The 19,835-nt window shown below is 43.2% G+C and overlaps 1 protein-coding gene and 2 long non-coding RNA genes across 3 annotated transcripts; all 3 read left to right on the top strand.

Annotated features, from left to right (window-relative positions):
* The first annotated feature begins 6,673 nt into the window (after positions 1-6,673).
* LOC105286625 lies at positions 6,674-9,114 on the top strand. The gene is made up of 2 exons (XR_895280.3): positions 6,674-6,991; positions 7,216-9,114. It is a non-coding gene; the product is annotated as an uncharacterized LOC105286625 (long non-coding RNA).
* Positions 9,115-10,948: 1,834 nt separating this feature from the next.
* Positions 10,949-11,353, top strand: LOC105286624. Its single transcript, XR_895279.3, has 2 exons — positions 10,949-11,039; positions 11,151-11,353. It is a non-coding gene; the product is annotated as an uncharacterized LOC105286624 (long non-coding RNA).
* Positions 11,354-14,177: 2,824 nt separating this feature from the next.
* On the top strand, positions 14,178-19,776 carry LOC105286623 (zinc finger protein Elbow). Its single transcript, XM_011351684.3, has 2 exons — positions 14,178-14,809; positions 17,429-19,776. Exons 1-2 carry the CDS (start codon positions 14,747-14,749, stop codon positions 18,962-18,964), a joined length of 1,599 nt encoding a protein of 532 aa, XP_011349986.1. The 5' UTR covers positions 14,178-14,746; the 3' UTR covers positions 18,965-19,776.
* The last annotated feature ends 59 nt before the right edge of the window (positions 19,777-19,835 follow it).

The raw sequence follows: 19,835 nt of genomic DNA, 5'->3' as shown, positions 1-19,835 counted from the left end.
TTTAAATCGCGATGTTCGTGAGCGACAATGGCACACTCCGTCGACTCAAAGTCCCTTACGTGCCAGTATAGTCGAGGTGACTCGGACGCAATTGCGAAACCGCTCCAATAAATTTCAGACTAGGGGTACACAATGCCTCTTTATGTATAAACGGCGTACAAAGATACTCTCGCATCCCCCCTCGAATACGGTCACGCCTATCCGTCGCATTCGGCACTCAAATATTTCATGTTGACACTTTCGACATTAACTCTATTCGTCAGGGACTTCTGCCTATCCACAGTAGCGCCGCATTCATCCGTGTGACATGTCGTGCACGCTCCTCGGTCTTTTCTTCTCCTTACAGTGACAGGCAGCTGTTCGCGCCCCACGTCCCGAGTCATTATATACAAACTGCATGCGTCGCGTCGCCTTTGTAGCCGAGGACATTCTGTTTGGACAAGCCTCGTTTCCGGATGTCCACCGCGAATTTCCCGCTACGACGGCGTTTCATCGGCGCGCAGGTGTGTCTTTCTGACCATTTCGCCGCAGGTTGCGCCATTTACACGCGCGTCTTGTCTTTTCGCGTAGTTCAAATACCACGACGCTGGCAATTTTGTTACGAGACTAAAAACGAAAACGCGCTATCACGCGTTCTCCAGCCGCCTACAGCTGGGAGAAGGGACATGATGCATCTCAAAAAGGTACATGCATACAAAAGTACAATGCATACTTTGTGTTTCATGGAAATCTGCAATGGGTAATGACACGTAATGATAATATCCTCCCTCCCGCTCTCCTCTCCTTAGAAATCACACACGTGGGGAAAAGCTTTAGTAATGGCAGATATTATATTGCATGATAAATACATTTTACATGTTAGGTATATATATTAGGTATTCCGGTTAGTTCTGATCAAGTTTTTGCTCAAAAAGGCCTTTATTTAATATAGAAAATGAATAGATACCTCAATCAAAGTATTTTCCATCATTAGTTATGAGCTTTTCCCATCTTTCGGGCAGCATGCCGATGCCGCGCCGAAAAAACAAACGGTCTTTTGAGGCAATCCATTCGTCGACCCATTTTTGCACTTCTTCAAAATTACGGAAGTGCGTGTCTGCTAATGCGTGTTGCATTGATCGGAAAAGGTGGTAATCGGATGGGGCCAGGTCTGGAGAGTACACGGGGTGCGGAAGGATTTCCCATTGGAGGTCTAGCAGTGTTTGACTGTCAAAGCAACATGAGGCCGAGCGTTATCGTGCAAAAGGATCTTTTCGGCGTTTGCTAGCTTTTGCAGGCCTCTTCCGGTGCAAATTCTCGTCCAAATTGAGTAATTGTTATTTGTAGCGGTCCGCAGTAACGGTTTCGTTCGGTCTCAGTAGTTCGTAGTAGACCACGCCCTCCTGGTCCCACCAGATACAGAACATAACCTTGTGGCCATGGATATTGCGCTTTGGCGTTGAAGTGGACGGTTGTCCAGGGTTCACCCATGTTTTTTTGCGCTTGGGATTATCAAAATATATCCATTTTTCATCCCCCGTCACAATACGAAACAAAAAACTCTTTTTACGCTGCCTAGCAAGCAAAGAAATCGCGATGTTCAAGCGATTTGCAATGGCACCTTCCGACGATTCATGTGGCACCCATTTTCCTTGCTTTTGGATCTTTCTCATCGCATGTAAATGGTCCGAAATGGTTGATTTACCAACATGTAATGCCCTTGCAAGTTCGTTGAGTGATTGAGTCGGGTTTTCATCTAATAATGCCTGCAATTCGGCGTCTTCGAACTTTTTTGGCTGATCTGAGCGTTCCTTGTCATTTACATCAAAATCGCCATTTTTAAAACGTTGAAACCAAAATCTGCAGTTGGGATACGATGGAGCCTCATCAACATAAGCTTCTATAAGCATTTGATGAGCTTCAGCAGCTGATTTTTTTAAATCAAACATGAAAAGCAGCGAATGTCGAAAATGCACTTTAGAACGTTCCATCTTGTGACACGTAAAAACAATGAATAACTGAATAAAGATGGAGGGAAAACTGTCATACGTTATACAGAAATGTAAAAACTATCGACATGACATCTATCGATATTAGTACTAACCATTAGCTTCTAATTATTTACAATAGATGTCACTGATCAGAACTAACCGGAACACCTAGGCCGGTATTCATAGTCGAATCTTATATTTAAGACTGTCTTAAGTGTATCTTCAGATACTCCATAGCCAATGAAATGATCCATACAGCATCTTCAGATAAACTTAAGACGGTCTTAAATATAAGATTCGACTATGAATACCGGCCCTAATATACAGGGTGTTAAATTTCAAACGTAACAGGTGGAATATCTCGTAAACAATGCATTTTAGAAAAAAATGTTTCCTACAAAAGTTATAGGGTTTCGGAGGGAACATAACATAGTAATATTCATATAACCTTGGGCGGCGCCTCCAAGGTCAAGTGGAGGTGAGAATGAATTTTTTTAATGAAAATCCATATTTTTTATTATTACATCTTTTTCTACCAATTAATTTGAACAACTTTTGTCTAAAGCATTTTTTTATTTACCTAATATTTTTTAAGATATTCAAGAAAAACTTGATAACTCTTTCAACATTCAGTTTACGATATTGAAGATTAAATAACGGAACGAAAGGACTCAGAAAAGAAAAAATAAAATAATTAACGAAGCAAATAAGAAATAGACTTTATTAATAAATCTTCATTAAAAAATGAAAGAATTTGGTTGACTTCGTTACTTTTTCTAAAAATTCTTGTTGCAAAACTTCTTTTATTTTTGAATGAAGATTTATTAATAAAGTCTATTTCTTATTTGCTTCGTTAATTATTTTATTTTTTCTTTTCTGAGTCCTTTCGTTCCGTTATTTAATCTTCAATATCGTAAACTGAATGTTGAAAGAGTTATCAAGTTTTTCTTGAATATCTTAAAAAATATTAGGTAAATAAAAAAATGCTTTAGACAAAAGTTGTTCAAATTAATTGGTAGAAAAAGATGTAATAATAAAAAATATGGATTTTCATTAAAAAAATTCATTCTCACCTCCACTTGACCTTGGAGGCGCCGCCCAAGGTTATATGAATATTACTATGTTATGTTCCCTCCGAAACCCTATAACTTTTGTAGGAAACATTTTTTTCTAAAATGCATTGTTTACGAGATATTCCACCTGTTACGTTTGAAATTTAACACCCTGTATATAATACTCTTTCTGTTTTCCACCTTTGATTCGGCGTGTTGAATATCCTTCGTTAATGAAATGTATGAAAATGCGAGGACAAAATGGGTTTTCTCCTTCTGGGATATGCTGCTTTTTCGATGCATTCCTATTGGAGCTATCGAGACAACGGCACCGGGATCACGAGATATTATCCTTTGGAGGATAACGGATACACGAGGCGCGAGACGTTCGGATACGAGCCCTCGCGACCGCAAATCATTCGTGTCCCCGCCTCATACCGGAACCGGCTAACAGTTTTGTAAAAAGCTTTTGTGAGTTCACCGCGCTCGTAACTTCAACTTTGTCGCCGACGGTGTTTCCATCGTGGGACAGGAGACGACCAGACCTGCACGCCAGTGCACAGCAGAGCGGTAGAGGGATTACGGTCGAGCACAAAGGGGTCGGCGACGGCGAATCTGCCGGAGGGAAGGGGGAAAAGGTATAAGGGAGAAGGAGATAAAGCGAGAAGGGTGAAAGAGGCGCCCTCCCTCTGAAATTACAGCCTCGTAACTCCCGGTAAGCGGGAAAGAGCGTATGTGACAGCGGGCGGACAGGCGCGCATGGTTTTCCGGAAGTTTTATAGCCATCAGGGGGGGTGTTCCGGGGGTGTTTCGGGCCGAGCAACCCAACCGTTGCCTTACGCGGTCTACGCCGTTACACGGTTCCCGCATTCTCGTAAACAACTGCCCAGACGTACTTATTGTGTCGCTGCGATACGCGCCGACTCGGCATACCACGTTTTTGATGTACATACGTCAATTCGCATATAGTGTCCCAAAGATTCGACAATAACGCGCGCCATGCTAAAAGTGTCCTTTAAGAGACTGTCGCTCGATTCTGATATCCCTCTCGACGTTAAACATACTCGTGTATCCTATGTATCGAGGTTTGTGTTTACTGTTTAAGGAGTTGCTCAACTTTATCAATGAAACTTTGTCTCCTTTATCTGGGGGATAATGGTTTCTGTCATCTTCAAAATATCCTCTCCTCTCCGCCACTTACTTTTAGTACATTATAGTCATTCTTCCAGCTTTGAAAGAGATCCTGACACGCCAAACTAATTACGCCAATGTAATTACAATTCTCTTTTCCTTTATCCTTCATTATTTTTATAGCACAATCATTTTCTTGTTGTCTCGACATTTTTTCATACTTGACAATTTTATTTCCTTTACATCGATCAATTCTACTAAATTTAATTCATATTTATCAAGTCGACGAATTTGTTAAATCAACAAGTATGTATCAACAACAAGATTAATTTCATCCATCTAAAGTCCTTCATTTTGAAAGTAACCTTGTAAAACTGGCACCTTATGAATCAGATGGGCAAAATGATTTAACTGTAGAATGGTCGCGTGACGCAAATTACGTTAGTTAGATATTACTCGCGTGCGTCGGGATTATATATAGTTCATTTAATTATACTATAAATCCTACAATCGCGATACACAAATTATTTTGAATGAACGTTTACAGCTTTACGATAATAAATACAACTCAGCGCCATACAGAATTTTTATGACATTTATATTTGTATTACAAGTATTTATTTTGTTGCCATTGTTAGAATCTAGTTACAAAGTAAAATATAATATTCTGTATGTTTAAAGAATATCCTTTTTGGATATCTGCAAAAAGCTACAACTCCAAAATTCAATTTTAATCTTTACACACATATTTAATCCATATTAAAAAATTAACTAAAAATTAATCGTAAATGATAATGCAAAATAATAAAGCAACACTGATATGCACAAGGATATTTGAGAATTTATTAGCAATCAGTAAATGTCAATAGCATCGATCGGCGTGTATTCTCAAAGTATAGTCGAGAAGAGTTTCAGTATCGCCTTACAAGTCATCGCTTAACGGCTTCCGCGTTGTCGTAAACTGTCAAGCCGATGTATTTATAGAGTTGCCGTGATACACAACTGCAGTGTATCCCTTTGTCAAGTTAGAACGCAGTATAAGCACGATAACGTTACGATAGCTGCCACGAAGAGTTAAAAAGAGGCTTTAAAAATGGTAATGCGAATACACGCGAATATAACCACTATAAGAGCGTTTGTTAGAATGTTCTTTCGAAAAAACCTCCACTTGTAAACTATCTCTACAAAAGCAAAAAAGATTTAGATGAAACTTTGACAATTAACGAAATGGTGTAACGAAACCGAAAATGCATCAAATGGCATCTGAAACGAGAAAGTGAAAAAAGTGATACTTGAGGAATAGAGAGTGAAGGTAGATTTAGGTGGTGAAACGTCATGCCGCATTTACCGCATCGTCGACGTCGATCAATCAATATACCCGGTAGTAGTGGCTGCCCACGTGATACAGTAAGGGGGATCGGGATGGATATTGGATTGCAAGATGAAAGCTGCTCGTTAAATTAGTTTCTAATCTGTCTGATCTCTGAAAGCGCCGAGTCCCGGGGCTTCATTCTCGTGCGTCTAATCATTAATCTCTGCCAGCAGATGTGCCGCCGTCATTGATTTAAATCACCGGCGCGTTGGTTAACCCTTCCTAATCTAGTCTGCTCGTCTGGACCAGGCTGTGATGCCCGATCGGATTGTCAGTAGGACGTAACGAGATAACGTGTACTTGCATACACGCAAAAGTGGAAGTAACGTATTCCGCATTCCGTGTACCGTCTCGGCAAGGAAACGGAAAGAAAAATCCGACTCTCTTGCGTCGATCGACACCGTCAATTTCTTTTCCTCCGCGGAAACTATTGGTTCAATTGTCGAGCTTGTTGAAAGAAACAAGTTCTGCATAGAACGCGCACGTAAAGATGTAAGGACGACGGTCGTAAAAAACGAGTATATTTCGCTATTGGAGTAGCAATAGTTTTCATTGGATTAATTTTATTTGTTCTGCAAACGCAATGTAAGTTTGAATATAGTTAACGAGGGCGCGTGCCGCCCTCATAGGAATCATTGAAATGACTCCTATCAAGTATCTTTTGTGTGTGTGTGTGTGTGAGTTGCCTCTAGTGCTGTTTCTAGACACGTCCTTCGTTCCTCGTGGAGCCTCGTGCAGGGTGACAGCGGAAAGAGATGCCGGGATATCTCTCGACGAAAATTTCGGTACACGCTCTTTGCGGGGCCGTCCGCGGCTCGTGAGCACAGCCGGAGACAGTAAATCAAGCCCCGAGAGTGAACTCTCGGCGGTGGCAAACAATGCGCGGCGTGACGAAGGCATTGTCGAGTTTACGCCCCGCGGGGTGCTCTCTCCGGCTAACATCCCGAGCTCAGTTCACTCACCATTATGGAACGGGAACGGCGACGGAGGGAGGAGGAACAGGGGAGCCCCATCAATTACATGGGAAATTGCGCTCGCATTATTTATGTGCGTACACACCGACACGAGCTGCGCGCAGCACTAGGCCACGCCACACCGCGCCGCGCCACGCCACGCCACGCCACGCTATGCCATACCACGCTACTCCACTCCACGCCACGCTGCCGCGCCGCAGTTCTCCGCAGCGGTTATCGATAGCCCGACAAAGAGGACATAAATAAACGCCTTTTGCGCCCGTGTACGTAGTGTATGCTCATATCGGTACGGACGCATATACCCTCCACCGTTATTCGCGCATCGGACGGATGATTCTTAGCGAAGCGGCGATCCATTATCGGCGCTGGCGTGCACCGCCCTCTTAGCTAGTAGATCTCGCCATTAAATCGAGGAAGCGGAGCGACCCACCAGCCATCGCGATAATTATCGTTGTTTATAACTTCATTGCAGATAAGCCTGACCGGATGCTGGTACTGTATTGTATTGTATTCATCTTGAATCGTCGTAACGCGATATCCAATATCTTGTGTCGTCCAACTATGGCGCGTCAAAGATAGCTCCTCGAGTGATGCCTTTCCCGTGGTTCCCGTTTCCCCTTGAGAGTCGCGTCCGCCGTTTGGACCTTCGCTAAGGAAAAACGTGAGACGCACGTAACAGACGTGATCCCAAGTCTAAAATTCTGTCCAATTTACAGGTCGAGCTATCCACCCTCAGTCTGTCGGTGAGGCCGGCGGCAACAGCACTTAAGCGCTTTTACCAGAAATCATGTCGCACGGAAATATCGCGCGCGACTTAACGCGACACTTTATGTGTCCGCCCATACGTATAACGCACGGATACGTACCGCGCGTGAATAGGATGACAAACTTAACCTCCGAGCAAAGGAGTAGGATAGAACGGCAGAAGCTGCCACATCGGTGGAAAAGTCCGAGAGGGTGGCGGAGCGACGCCAAGGACGAGGAGAGGGGAGATGGATATACGGAGCTGCCGAACGAGGCGACAGCTGTCGATTTCGTGCAGCCCTTGTGCAGAATGCGCCAGTGGAGTTGCAACCGACTACCCATAAATAACGTGCTCGTTTCTGGAGCGCGCGCGAGAAGGAGAAGAAAAAAAAGAGCCGAAGCGCGAGAAGTGGAAGGATGGCGACGGTGGTGGTAGTAGTGGTGGTGATGGTGGTGGTGATGGTGACGACGGTGATGGTGGTGGTGGTGGCGGTGGTAGCGGTGGCGGTGACGGTGGCGGCGGTGGCGGTAGCAGCAGCGAAACGGAGAGAAACGTCAGCGACGTCACGCGAACGTCGTCGACCGAGTCGTCGCATCGCCCCGCGTTCCCGGATTCCAAACGTGTTCGTGCTCGTCGACGACGTGGCGGGATTAGTTCATTACCCGTGCGTTATACTAATCGTGTTTACGCTTCGCCTGATCGATGTGCGGTGAGCGGAGGGTGATTATCCGTCGCCGAGTAGCTCGCTACGATGAGGCACGGTGACGCGTGAGGAATCACAGACTGGTAAAGTCAGTCCTGAACAATAGCGCGTGCACGTAGCGCACCGCGTTATTGGACTTGAGCTGATGACGTTAATTCGAGAGACATCGCGAGAGAAAAACCACGGATAAAAATAAAATGAACAGATTGGAGACAAAGCGCGAGAGAGCGCGCCGCAAAACATAATCAGTCGGTGTTGGAGAAGCAGTTTAACGCAATCATCCGTAATTTTTCAAACGCTGCGATAAGTGTTACTCCTGGGCGTAATTAGCGTGATTAATTGCGAGATGATGGAAAATAATGGAAACTTTCCGCTAGGATAGCTTCAGAAACCCAGCGCACACCCATTAAGAAGTCAAAGGAAGTAGAACTGCGTGATGAAAACCTATAAATCGCTCATGTAATTGCGCGCAACGCGCTGCAGTCTATTATTACTGAAGGCTGATAACGATAATGTCCGCACAAACTGTATAGACCGTCTTAACAATGGTTTTTGAGTACGAACATCGTACAGATTCTGTTTATATTTCGTATGAAAAAGATAGTGCATAATGGTACAGATAATGTGGAACAATAAATGTAATTCTTGCAAAATATATTTCATTGAAAAAAATAAGTCTTTACACACTATTGTAAACGGCTTACGTAGATCTATTCAAAATATTCTAGAAAACTAATTTAGAAATGTTATTATTATTTTGTAGATAACATTTTGTATTTGCAACTTACACTTTTGCTTGTTGTGTGCGTTATAATGCTTATTCAAAAGAAGGAAATATACATATATTATAGCTATTGATGCTTTATTATCACAAGTAGCCTGACAATCTCTGATCTGTACACGTATATCACGTTTCATGATTTGTTGTGGTTCATAATGTAATGTCGGTGTTTCATAGTCAATATCCACGTTAATCATTTATCATTCTATCGCAACTACGGTAAATATTTGCTCATTGTACGTCAGATTGACGTAATGTTCATAGAATCACATAAATTGTGGCATATAATATGCGCAAGTGACTTAAATTAAAAAATTTTCTTTTGTATGTTAGCTAATTATACACTTATTATAGTATGCAAACAAATACATTTATCACCGCACAAAGAAAACATGTACTATTTTAATTTACACATTGAGAAGACAATTCTGAAAAGTCTAATAGCCCGCATTCAACATTACATAACAAATTTTTCAGTAACGTAGTACAATTATTTTATTGAATCTCTCTCTTTCCTTAGTCGTTACTTCACGTAAGATCGCGATCTTCTATTCGGCTCACCAACACCTCAAGGCTTCATAAAAGGAAGTTTGCCCGTTGCCTTCTCAACCTGATCGGACTATCTCATCGGCGAACGACCTCTGCTTCGATGATCAATCCCATACAGCACAAGATCGTTCTATGATCATTCATAGAATAATATCGGAGAATGTTTAGAATATTCTCATATAATGCTTCAGAGTTTCTGTGAACCTTCCATGAAACATTTGAAGTAGACAAAAACTCACATTCTCTGAATGTTCTATAAATATTCTGTAGCATATTCTATGAACATTTTGCGTATGTTTATGGACTATTTCTATACATATTCTATAGGATATTCTAGGAATATTGTGGGAAATATTATAAGAATATTCATTGAAATATCATTAGAATATTCTGAGTACTTACCAAATAACATACCAATAACATTTAGAACATTCGTGGAACTGTTTGTGAATATTTTTTTCGAATATTCTCAGAATATATGGAAATCATGTTGTTAGAATATTCTCCGAATATTTTGTGCTGTATAGGATATGACTGAAAAACTGGAAATCTCTCCGTTAACAAGGGGCCGAGAACTTTCACTGGATTTTAAGCTGCTGAAGGATAGAAACATTTGTGCGATGTGCAGTTCACGAAATTTGAAGCATTCTCTAGGTTTCTATACCATTTCAGAAAGATGAAGAATACCAAGGTCTCGACCAGACTTGTTTTCACGGTTATTGAAATTCTTTCGATCCTTTCAGAGTTGTATAAACCTGATCGTGGCGCTTTTTGCCATAGCTATATACACCTGTTAACTTCAATTATGCAATGTTGCTTGAAAAAATACAGTGAATGTTTACTCCTATCATTTCTTTCACTGATATCAAACCTGCCAATTATTTGTCTGAAATGATTATCATTCGCCATTCTCCTGACCTTTGCATTAAAATCATCCATGACAACAGTTATTTCTCTGTTGGATATAATAATGTTGCATCTAAAGATTCGTAGAATTCATTCAGAACGTTTTCTCTGTTCCATTTTTCCATTGTTGGAGCATAAATCTAGATGATATTGACGACACAAGAAGTACTTTGTAATTTTAAATAAATAATTTTGTTGAATAAATAATGAAAAAGAAAAGAATTAAGAGTTATATAATTACAAAGGCAAACATATCGAAATAAATTACGTGGCGTGTATTACTGAAACATTTCGGAGTATTGCAAGTATATATATCTCGATAAAAAAAGTTTATAAGACTCATTGATATCGAACAAACATATCAATAAAACTAAAATAAATGAATTTTTCAAGAAACCGGTGCGCATTCCACTTGACCTGACAAGTTAATTCTTTACGCTGTAGAAAATTAACAGACTAATGGTTCGCTAATAGACACGTATTGCACAATTCTCGGTCGGCGTTTTCCCATCCGAAAGAAACCCGAACAATATCCCGGCGCTATTTCTATCTTATCTTCCTGCAGGGCGACGTTCCGGGCGGTTGTTAGATACGAACAGTTTCCACGGAAGAGCATTAGCGGCGTTATTAGCGCTAGTTAGAGGATACGCTTTGGTGAGAGATGAGAGCGGTGTATAATTATCCAAACCTCTCTTCCCCTCTCGGCGGAACAGACGAGGACGACGTGTTTATGTGGCGCCGACTGAAGGAGCCTGCCAGAGTGTCTTGTATTATCTGCGACATCAGACCAGCCGACGACGACGAGAGACAACGACGCGTCGTTGAAGAAGGGTAGCAGAGTCGAAATGAGTAACAAGTAATCTAGCATTTCTTGCGCGTAGCAGCTGTTCTCGAGAAATTAGAGAGATATTTACGCATTATAACGCAAATTTATTATGATCTAACGACATTACTATCGTATATACAGGTTCGTGCTACGCTGTTGGAAGTGCACGTAAATTTACGTTATAAAGGCAAAAATAACGACGCGAAGCAATCTGATAGATCGTTGCGGATAAAATAGCAGAATTATTAATGAAACCTTCAACGGTCGCAGTTTGCAAAAGATAATATTTATTCGTTAATAAAACATGCACAAACGAATACGAAATAAACGTTGACCGACGAAAATGTGGGATACCTATATTTATTCTCGTTGGAAAACAACTTACTGTATCACGAAATTTTCACAAATCACATTTCTAATTTGTATCTGGTATTACGTGTAATTTCATGTACCTTATGAAATTTAACATTACAACTTTTCATTAATCATTGAATTGTTTTTTCTTCTCTTTCCCTTTTCTTTTTGTCCAATCACATAATTTATTTTTGAGAATCGTGATGTACTTTAATTAAAAATTTTCAAGTAATTTCCATGCTTTATCCATTAGCTGTAACTTCCGAAACCTATACGTTAATATCACGAGTAGTCTTCTTTTATAGCTTTTAATTAAAGTGCCGAATTAAATCAAGTTACATGATAATGTACGATTCAACAATCAATACGGAATTACGTAAATCACCTTTTCTGCGTGGCACATGCAACACAATCATGGTACGTGCAACACAATCCTATAATTTTGCGAATAGTAATGAGGGGAACTGACACTCGAATTTCCATGAAACAATTGATATGCATTTCGATGCATTACTAACGCATCCGTATCCGCCAACATACACCACTGCCATTACCACTTCAATCCATTTTAGTCGAATTCATTAATCGTTACAATATGCATTAGAACTCGCGTCGCGCAAGCGTTTTAAACGTTTTCGCATTAAATTTATTTCGGTATTAAATTTCGCCCACGTGTCGCGAATATAAAATGCCATTTCTATACACTTGCAAGTAGCGTTTTACATTTACAAAATGATGAATATGTAACTATTACAGTAGATGGACATTTTTTCTTAAACGCGTGTTAATATGATTTAAATCTTGAGATATTTTTAAACAAGTACAAAATCTTTGTAATAGCTATGCAAACAATGTACATTTGCAGAAACATAATGTTACGGTTTACACTATACAAAATGGCATCAAGAAAAATTTCGCTTAGTGAGTTTGAATTTTGAACCTCGACTATCAGAACCTTGATATTTTTCTCGATAATACTCGATAATATTATCTTACAATACTAATATCTTATGCGTATGTGTGTATATTATATATATATTTTTTTCATATATTTTATATATATTATTACGTACTATGATAATATAGTATCTACCTAAATATTCTGTAATATTGTCTTTTCTTTATAAAATATTTCTCTATAATAAAGTATCGAATAGTGAAAATCTGGACCACGGTAAATCTGGAACGACAGAAGAACAGAAAACAGGACATAACAATCCAGATTATTTTGAATAATATTTTATTCTGTTTTCATCATTTCTTCTTCTGTATTTAGTTGTGCTCTATATAAAATGTACGTAAAATCGGTTAGTGTGGAATTGAACATTTTTCAACATTTTATTGAAAGTTGACATGACCGAAAGTTAGTATTCACGATAAACGATAAAATTTATGCCATACAGTATGAGTTTGCTGTTTCGTAAGCAAGGAAAAATGTTTCCATTCAGGTATAAAGTAACGCTTTTTCTTGAGATATGTTTGTTGACCGTTGGCGAGTTCTCAAAGTAACGTAACGAATGATGCAATAAAATATAATAATTTTAATTACCGTAAAATATTGGACAAGGCCTCCTGCATCCTAAACATGTCAAGTTTCGAAATGGTAAAATTTTAAGGTATTTTTAACAGGTACTTTTTGACAGCTTATTTTCTGGTCGGCAACAGTTTTTTAAAAGAATAAGAATCATAAATCAATCTTTGCTACCTCTCTTTATATTGGCAATTACTTTGACAACTTGGTGAAAAGAGGGAGATCTTCCAGAATTGATCTATTCGAAGCAGATTTATGTTCTCAGAATAGAGCTTTGTAACTTAAAAAGACCACCTCGGTAATGTAAAATAATAATATATCATATTTCGGAGTATGTTGTATCGTTGTGCACGAACAAAGGTTGCATATGAGTGCATAAGATGATCGTTTCATGTTTCTTCACGCATTATATTGTTCGATACTTAATCATTTTATGTGTATGTTGGCACTCGATATTGAGAGAGAGAAGGTCTCTTGTTGAAGAAAAACTATTATCACACTTGTTATGCTTGAATAGGAAATAATGAGCGTAAATGATCGTAAATAGCAAATAAGACATGAAAGCTATCCCAATGTAATGTCTTTACGCGTGAGTCGTAAATCTAATTCATGTTTGAGAGAATAAACTTCCTAGAGCGTGACTGACTATATGTTGTCTCCCGGCAGTTTTGTAAAGAAGCGTCGCTCGCGATGTAGAGTATACGGGCGATTTTCTAAGAACGATCATTTCGTCAAACGCGTCAATTACTCGATGAGTACGAATTCCAAGATCTCGCATGCGACTTTACCGTTCGCTCGCGCTCGCGTGTACGCGCGTGCATACAGACGTATCGTGAGATACCGCGCAGGTGTCGGGCGCATCTTTTGAGCGTCAGGAGGAAAAACAGTATCGGTACGAACCAGCGAGGTACACAGAGGAGAAAACTCCCTCGGAGATACGGCGATCGTGATGGGAGTCGCGAGAGGATACCTCGCGGCAGTTGACACGTCGTTGGCCGAGTCGCTCGCACCCGGCAAAAGTGTCAGCGTAGCGCGAACCGACAACGACCGCCGTGTCGCTACGGCCGTCGCCGTCGCCGTCGCCACCGCTGCCGCCGTCACCTTTGCGTTCGCCTCTTCCGCCCGCATTGGTTAGTCGCCGCCGCTCGTGGTGTTTCGTGTCGTTCCGCGCTTCGTAGTCGCGATACACGCCGTCCGATCCGATACCGTGGAGGGACGAAGGGGGAAGGCAAGGCACCTCCACGATGTTGTCGCCGAGACGTGAGGAAGCGGGGATGCTCCCCGGGGGAGCGAATCTGCGGTGTGTATAGTAGGGGAAGTCAGCTGAACGATGGTAACGGTGAGGGCAAACAGCGAGGGGAAAGGAGGGCGAACGCGCTCCACGTCGGCCGAGTCGAGCGACTCAGTCGTGAGTCGAGCCTCGCCGTGTCGACTTGTGCTACTGGCCTGCGTTATTATCGTCGTCGTCGTTGTCGACGCGTCACGCGAGTCTTGTTTTAGTTTGTTTCTTTTTCCCCCAGTGTGAATACTCGCTGTCTCGCACTAGCGCATCCCGGGTGACGGGTCTTCTTCCCGTTTTGGTGTTTGCTCAAGGAGGCGCGTAATCCGCGCGCGCGAATAAGTGCCGTTCAACATCGCGGAGGTCAGCCTCGTGCATGGGTTCATGCGCGAGTGATATTGTTGTTTCGTTGTTGCTGCCACGGATATAAAAAGGGAATAAGTGCACGAGGGGATCCCACAAAGTTGGTTCGCGCCCAACTTCCCGATGCGCCGGAGAATGCGGTAGAAAATAGTGGTGCTTTCGTTGAGTACGAAACCGCGACGGTGCGTGTGCGAGGATCGACCGCGAAAGATGCTGACGTCCAGCGCGAATCAGTATCTCCGTCCTGAATACCTCACGCCGCTACCTACTACGGTTAGTTTCAGTGTTATTCGACATTTTCTTTTTCCTACAGTCTCTATTTGTGCAGTCCATATTTATTTATTTATTTATTTATGTGCACCTGTTCTGCTTCTGTTTATATCGCGATTTAACGACTTGAGCTACGACATTTACGACCTTGGTGTTTAACGAGCGATACTCCTTAGCGGGTTTTGTCGTTTGCGTTTCAACGCTGCGGCGGAATTATAACACACGTGCCACGAAAAATCTCGTTCCTTTTTATTCGCTCGAAACGTTTTGAATGTCGCAGTAATTTTCTTGTGGAATGTTGACTTTACGTATTCGAGTGAGAGAAAATCAATTCTCTGCTAGGCAAATGTGCTATAGATAAACAATGACATGAGAATTTCAAAAGTTTCAATACCTAAACCGTAGATCAGCGTAGAAATATCAGATGAGTTCGTAATAGAAGTTTTGACACAAGATAATTCGACACAACTATTTTTTTCATGTTTGTACGCGCAGAATACTCACTGGCCGTGCAAATTTGAGAGACTCCCTGTGAATGAATCGATACAACTTGCAGGGTTGTACATACACGTATAATTTAATATATATTGTCGCAAATAAATAATCGCAATTCTTTCAGTGTATTTCACAAATATGGAAAATTGGAAATTCGAACGTAGTTTTTTTGATATCGTAATCATTCAGTAATTAATCAGCAGACATATAATTATTAGCAACATAGCTACGTCAACGTGTCGCGCATGCACAAGTCCGTTTGAAAATATCTTTCCCAGCGGCTCATTAACGTCGCCTGTATCGTCGTCGTTGTCGTCGTCATCGTCGTCGTCGTTTCGTTAATCCCCGACGGAAACACGCGCGCCAGCGTTTTATACTCAGGACTCCTGTAAACTATTTTGGGGACAGCGAGTGTTGGCAAAGTCTAGGCGTGTATCGTGCTGATTTACGCGCGTCATAAATCAGAGCGGCATTCGGTAATACAATGCTGATTGTTGCGCGAGCGGGGAAAGCAAGTGGAGTAGAGCTTTTCGTATCGACTCTCCGATATCTGATAATAACACCAGACGGTTCTTCGACACGTGCAACGATATTTTTTCCTTCCATTTATTTGCCGAGCGTCTCTCGAGCACGCGTGAAAAAGAATCCGCGGGATTTCACGCAGGAGCTGCGTAATGCGTAATGCGCGGGCAAAAGGGAAGACGTTCGCGTCACGAGGGGCATAAATTAGTCGGGACGATTAAGTCGGCGGACGGCATTAGCGGATTAAAATATTACGTTCGAACGTTCCCGTTAACTTTCACGAGCGCAATTAATATATAGCCCCGCGTTGCCGTAATGGCCTGTTGCAATTCACGGCATTAATATCTGTCGGCGTCGCGCCATTAGCACGGCCGACCATGAGCGGCGGGTTAGTGTTGCATGATCGTTGCATTTTAATTACGACGGAACATCTGTTCGGTGGACGTATCAGTCGACGAGAAATATCGCTCCTCTATACGTTAATTATACCGAGTGCATCATCGTGATCACTTCGAGCCCGGGAGACGCACGAAGGCGCCGATATTAAATTCCCGCACTTACATGCTAATGACGTCTGTATCGGGCAATTGCATATTGATTATATCTCCCGGTCTCTCGCTCTCGCTTGATGAAAAGAGAAAAAAGAAACAGATTTCGCGCGGATTATCGGCGACGTCTCGCGCCGCTGACACGTCGTATTTCAGGTTCGAGGGAATTGCAACGCGCGCTTAAACATCTCTCTGGAGATTAAACGTTCCATCATCTTAAATCAGTTTATCCGAATAAACATCATTTACTTAACGATTTTACGGGTATTCAGCTTTGGAGTTATTACGCTGCATCAGATTGATCGTTATTGCAAAGTAACTCGTAAGTATTTCAACTCCAGCTGACGTTAGAGGATCGTTAGAGAATCGTTGGGAGCGTGTGATAAAAAATGCTCGATAATCAAATCAGGGGACGGGCGTTTCGACGGATAAGTTTATTCGACACACACCCTTTATCCGCGTCAGTTCTCACTCGGCGAGAGAGTGACACGGCGCTACAGATTGTGGTTTGCACATCATTAATTGGACTTGTCTCCAACGAGATGCGTCACGCGGCAAGTTTCGAGGGTTGTCGGGTCGTATACCGCGGTGTATCTATTGATCGAGAATCATTGACGTTGCGTATCCAGGTGCTCGACGAAAGGATTAGGCTCTGATCTGATAAAAATATTTCAGTACTAATCGCATTTATTTGACTATTTAAATGCCGAGATAAAATGCAGCTTGAAATGTTGAGAGAAACAACTGGTATATCTGAGCAATGCCAATCGACAAGTTTTCCAAATTTGAAACGACCAGTGAACATAAAAAAGGAAAAACGGTATAACGCGCGCGTTGCTTTACATAAAACTCGTAAAACGTGTAACGCATTATGAACATTTTCGCATAGAAATTTGTTTACGTTTGAAAGATATTGTTTCTCCTAATATTCTTGCTGATTAAAGAAATATTGAAACTTGAACCCTACTATTTTTCGTACATACACCATACGTATCCCACCCGAAACTGTACAGAAAACACAAGGGTTGATCCGATATATCTGATATTTTGATTTCAGTTAGATGCGAAGAAGAGTCCACTCGCGCTGCTCGCTCAGACGTGCAGCCAGATAGGAGCGGATCCACCGTCCAACAAGTTAAGTTCCTTGGACAAGTTGTCGAGTAACAGATCGTCGAAAACCGCGGAGCAATCACGCGACAAGTCCTCGCCGGCGGTGGCGGCCTCGGTCACCTCGGTAGCGACACCGGCGTCCGAGTCGACCAAGACCAGTTTCAAGCCGTACGAATCCTGTCTGGGACGCGAGAAGGCGCCCACTCCGGACGAGCCGCGATCAGCGTCGAGTCACTCGACATCCGGTCGATCCAGAACACCCGGTGGTGGTAGCAGTGGTAAACGATGTCCCAGCAATCAGAGCGCCGCATCGACGCGCGCGGTCACGCCGCAAGGCAGGAAGACGGCGACGCCGAACGGTGAGGTCACGCGGGACTCGCCGGTGTCGAGAGGCTCGGCACCTTCGATACCTTCGTCAAGCGGGGGGGCGGAAGCCGCTGCTGCGAGTCAATCAACCGTCAGTAGTCCCTCGTTACAAGCCAAACCCGCTTACAGTCCCGCCAGTGTGTTCGCGATGACCGACCCATCCATCAAGGATCTGCCATTGGGCACGTTCAAACCGGCGGGCGTCGGTCTCCCAGTCTCCACCGCCGCCGCCGCCTACTTGGGCTACAATCCCGGTCAGCTGCCCATAGACGTGATGGCCAGCTCGCTCATGTCACAGCATCACGCGGCTTTGAAGAACGGCCTCGTCGCTGCCGCGAATCCGTACTTCGGCTACGCGCGATTGAAGACCACCGCTGGTCCTGCGGACAGTCTGATGCCGATATGCCGCGATCCCTACTGCACCGGCTGCCAGCTGAACTCGCATCTACTGTCGAACTCCGCGGCGACCACCGCTGCCGCCGCCGCCGCAGCCGTCGCGTGTCTCGCCAACGGCAAATTGCCGTCGGGCGCGAGCGTGACGCCGGCATCCTGTCCGGCCGGTTGTACCCAGTGCGATCACAAGCAACCCGGCAACGTCTCGCCTTACGCGTCACTCGGCGCGGCCAGCGCGGTCTATGTGCACGCGCAAGCGCATCTGGCCGCGTTGGCCGCGGGTACGCAGTTTCCCTACGTGTGTAACTGGATCGCCGGCGATGCCGCGTTCTGCGGCAAGCGGTTCGCCACGTCGGACGAGTTGCTGCAACACCTGAGGACTCACACGAGCGTGTTGACGAGCGCTGCCGCGGCCGATCCCGCGAGCACGGCCGCCGCGCTGTCCCTGCTGTCGCCACCAGTGGGACTGCCGCCAACCCATCCCCTGTTTGCCCGGTCTTACCCCACGCCGCCACTGAGTCCGCTCGCCACCGCGCGCTACCACCCATATGGCAAACCATCACCGTTGTTACCTCCGTCATTGTCGTCGCTCGGCCTGCCGTTACCACCACCGCCGCCACCGCCACCGCCACATCCGCACGCCACCGCTGGATTGCCGCCGTATTTCTCGCCGTATTCCCTCTATGGGCCTCGCCTGGGCGCCGCATCCGGGATGCACCAATGAGTTCTCCTCAGCTAAGCCGGCGAGCTGACCCCGTCAGTCGATCGGCGAACTGTGATTACCCTACACAAAGTACGAGTACGGGGCAAACGGGGCAGGAGTGTGTCTGTTCCACGAGTGACGCTCGTTATCAAGAGTTTGTGACAAGTTGTCAGAAACAGATTATCGACACGGTAGGATTACCCTTCTCGATATGCAACGATACACACACACACACACACACACACACACACACACCACACACACACACACACACACAGTGCGTCTTCCGTGACTTGTACGCTAAGTCTTTTTTTTTACATTCAACATTAACGCGGAATTTTTAAAAAATCATGCGTATGCGAAAGAACATTCTACTTGTCTTTAAGCACGCGTCACTACTATTTCGGTGTTCACGCAGGCAAAAACTCGGTGTACCTTATAGATGGTAAATGCCTCTTTAGTAAATGCCCAGTTGAAAATAGCCCTCAATGAATATTCACCCAAAAGTTCTTCACTTTGTGAGAACTGCTTTCAGTGAGAAAAGCTCTGTCAAATGTACTCTCGATCTTGTTATTCTTAAAAAGATGAAATAAAATAACGCTGTTGCCGCGTATCGCTACCTCAGCTTTGCAAGAGTAATATTTTAATGCTGTCAAAATTATGTGACGCATATAAACGCATTTGAAAGAATTAACGCTCGCTCAGCGGCTCTCAGGTTTTTCTGTGGGGCACTTTAATAACATTAATATTTTTTATATAAATTGTTAAATATAGATTAAATATAATTTATTTATATCTTATTAAATCACTCATTTCTCATCTTGTTTTTTTTACTCTAATTTTAACAGTCGTTTATTATTTATACTATCTGTGCTTATTTTATGAATGTTTC

Source organism: Ooceraea biroi, chromosome 14 (genome assembly GCF_003672135.1).
Source record: "Ooceraea biroi isolate clonal line C1 chromosome 14, Obir_v5.4, whole genome shotgun sequence".
NCBI lineage: Eukaryota > Metazoa > Arthropoda > Insecta > Hymenoptera > Formicidae > Ooceraea > Ooceraea biroi.
Note: the sequence above shows the minus strand (reverse complement) of the source record. Positions and strands in the feature narration are given on the sequence as shown.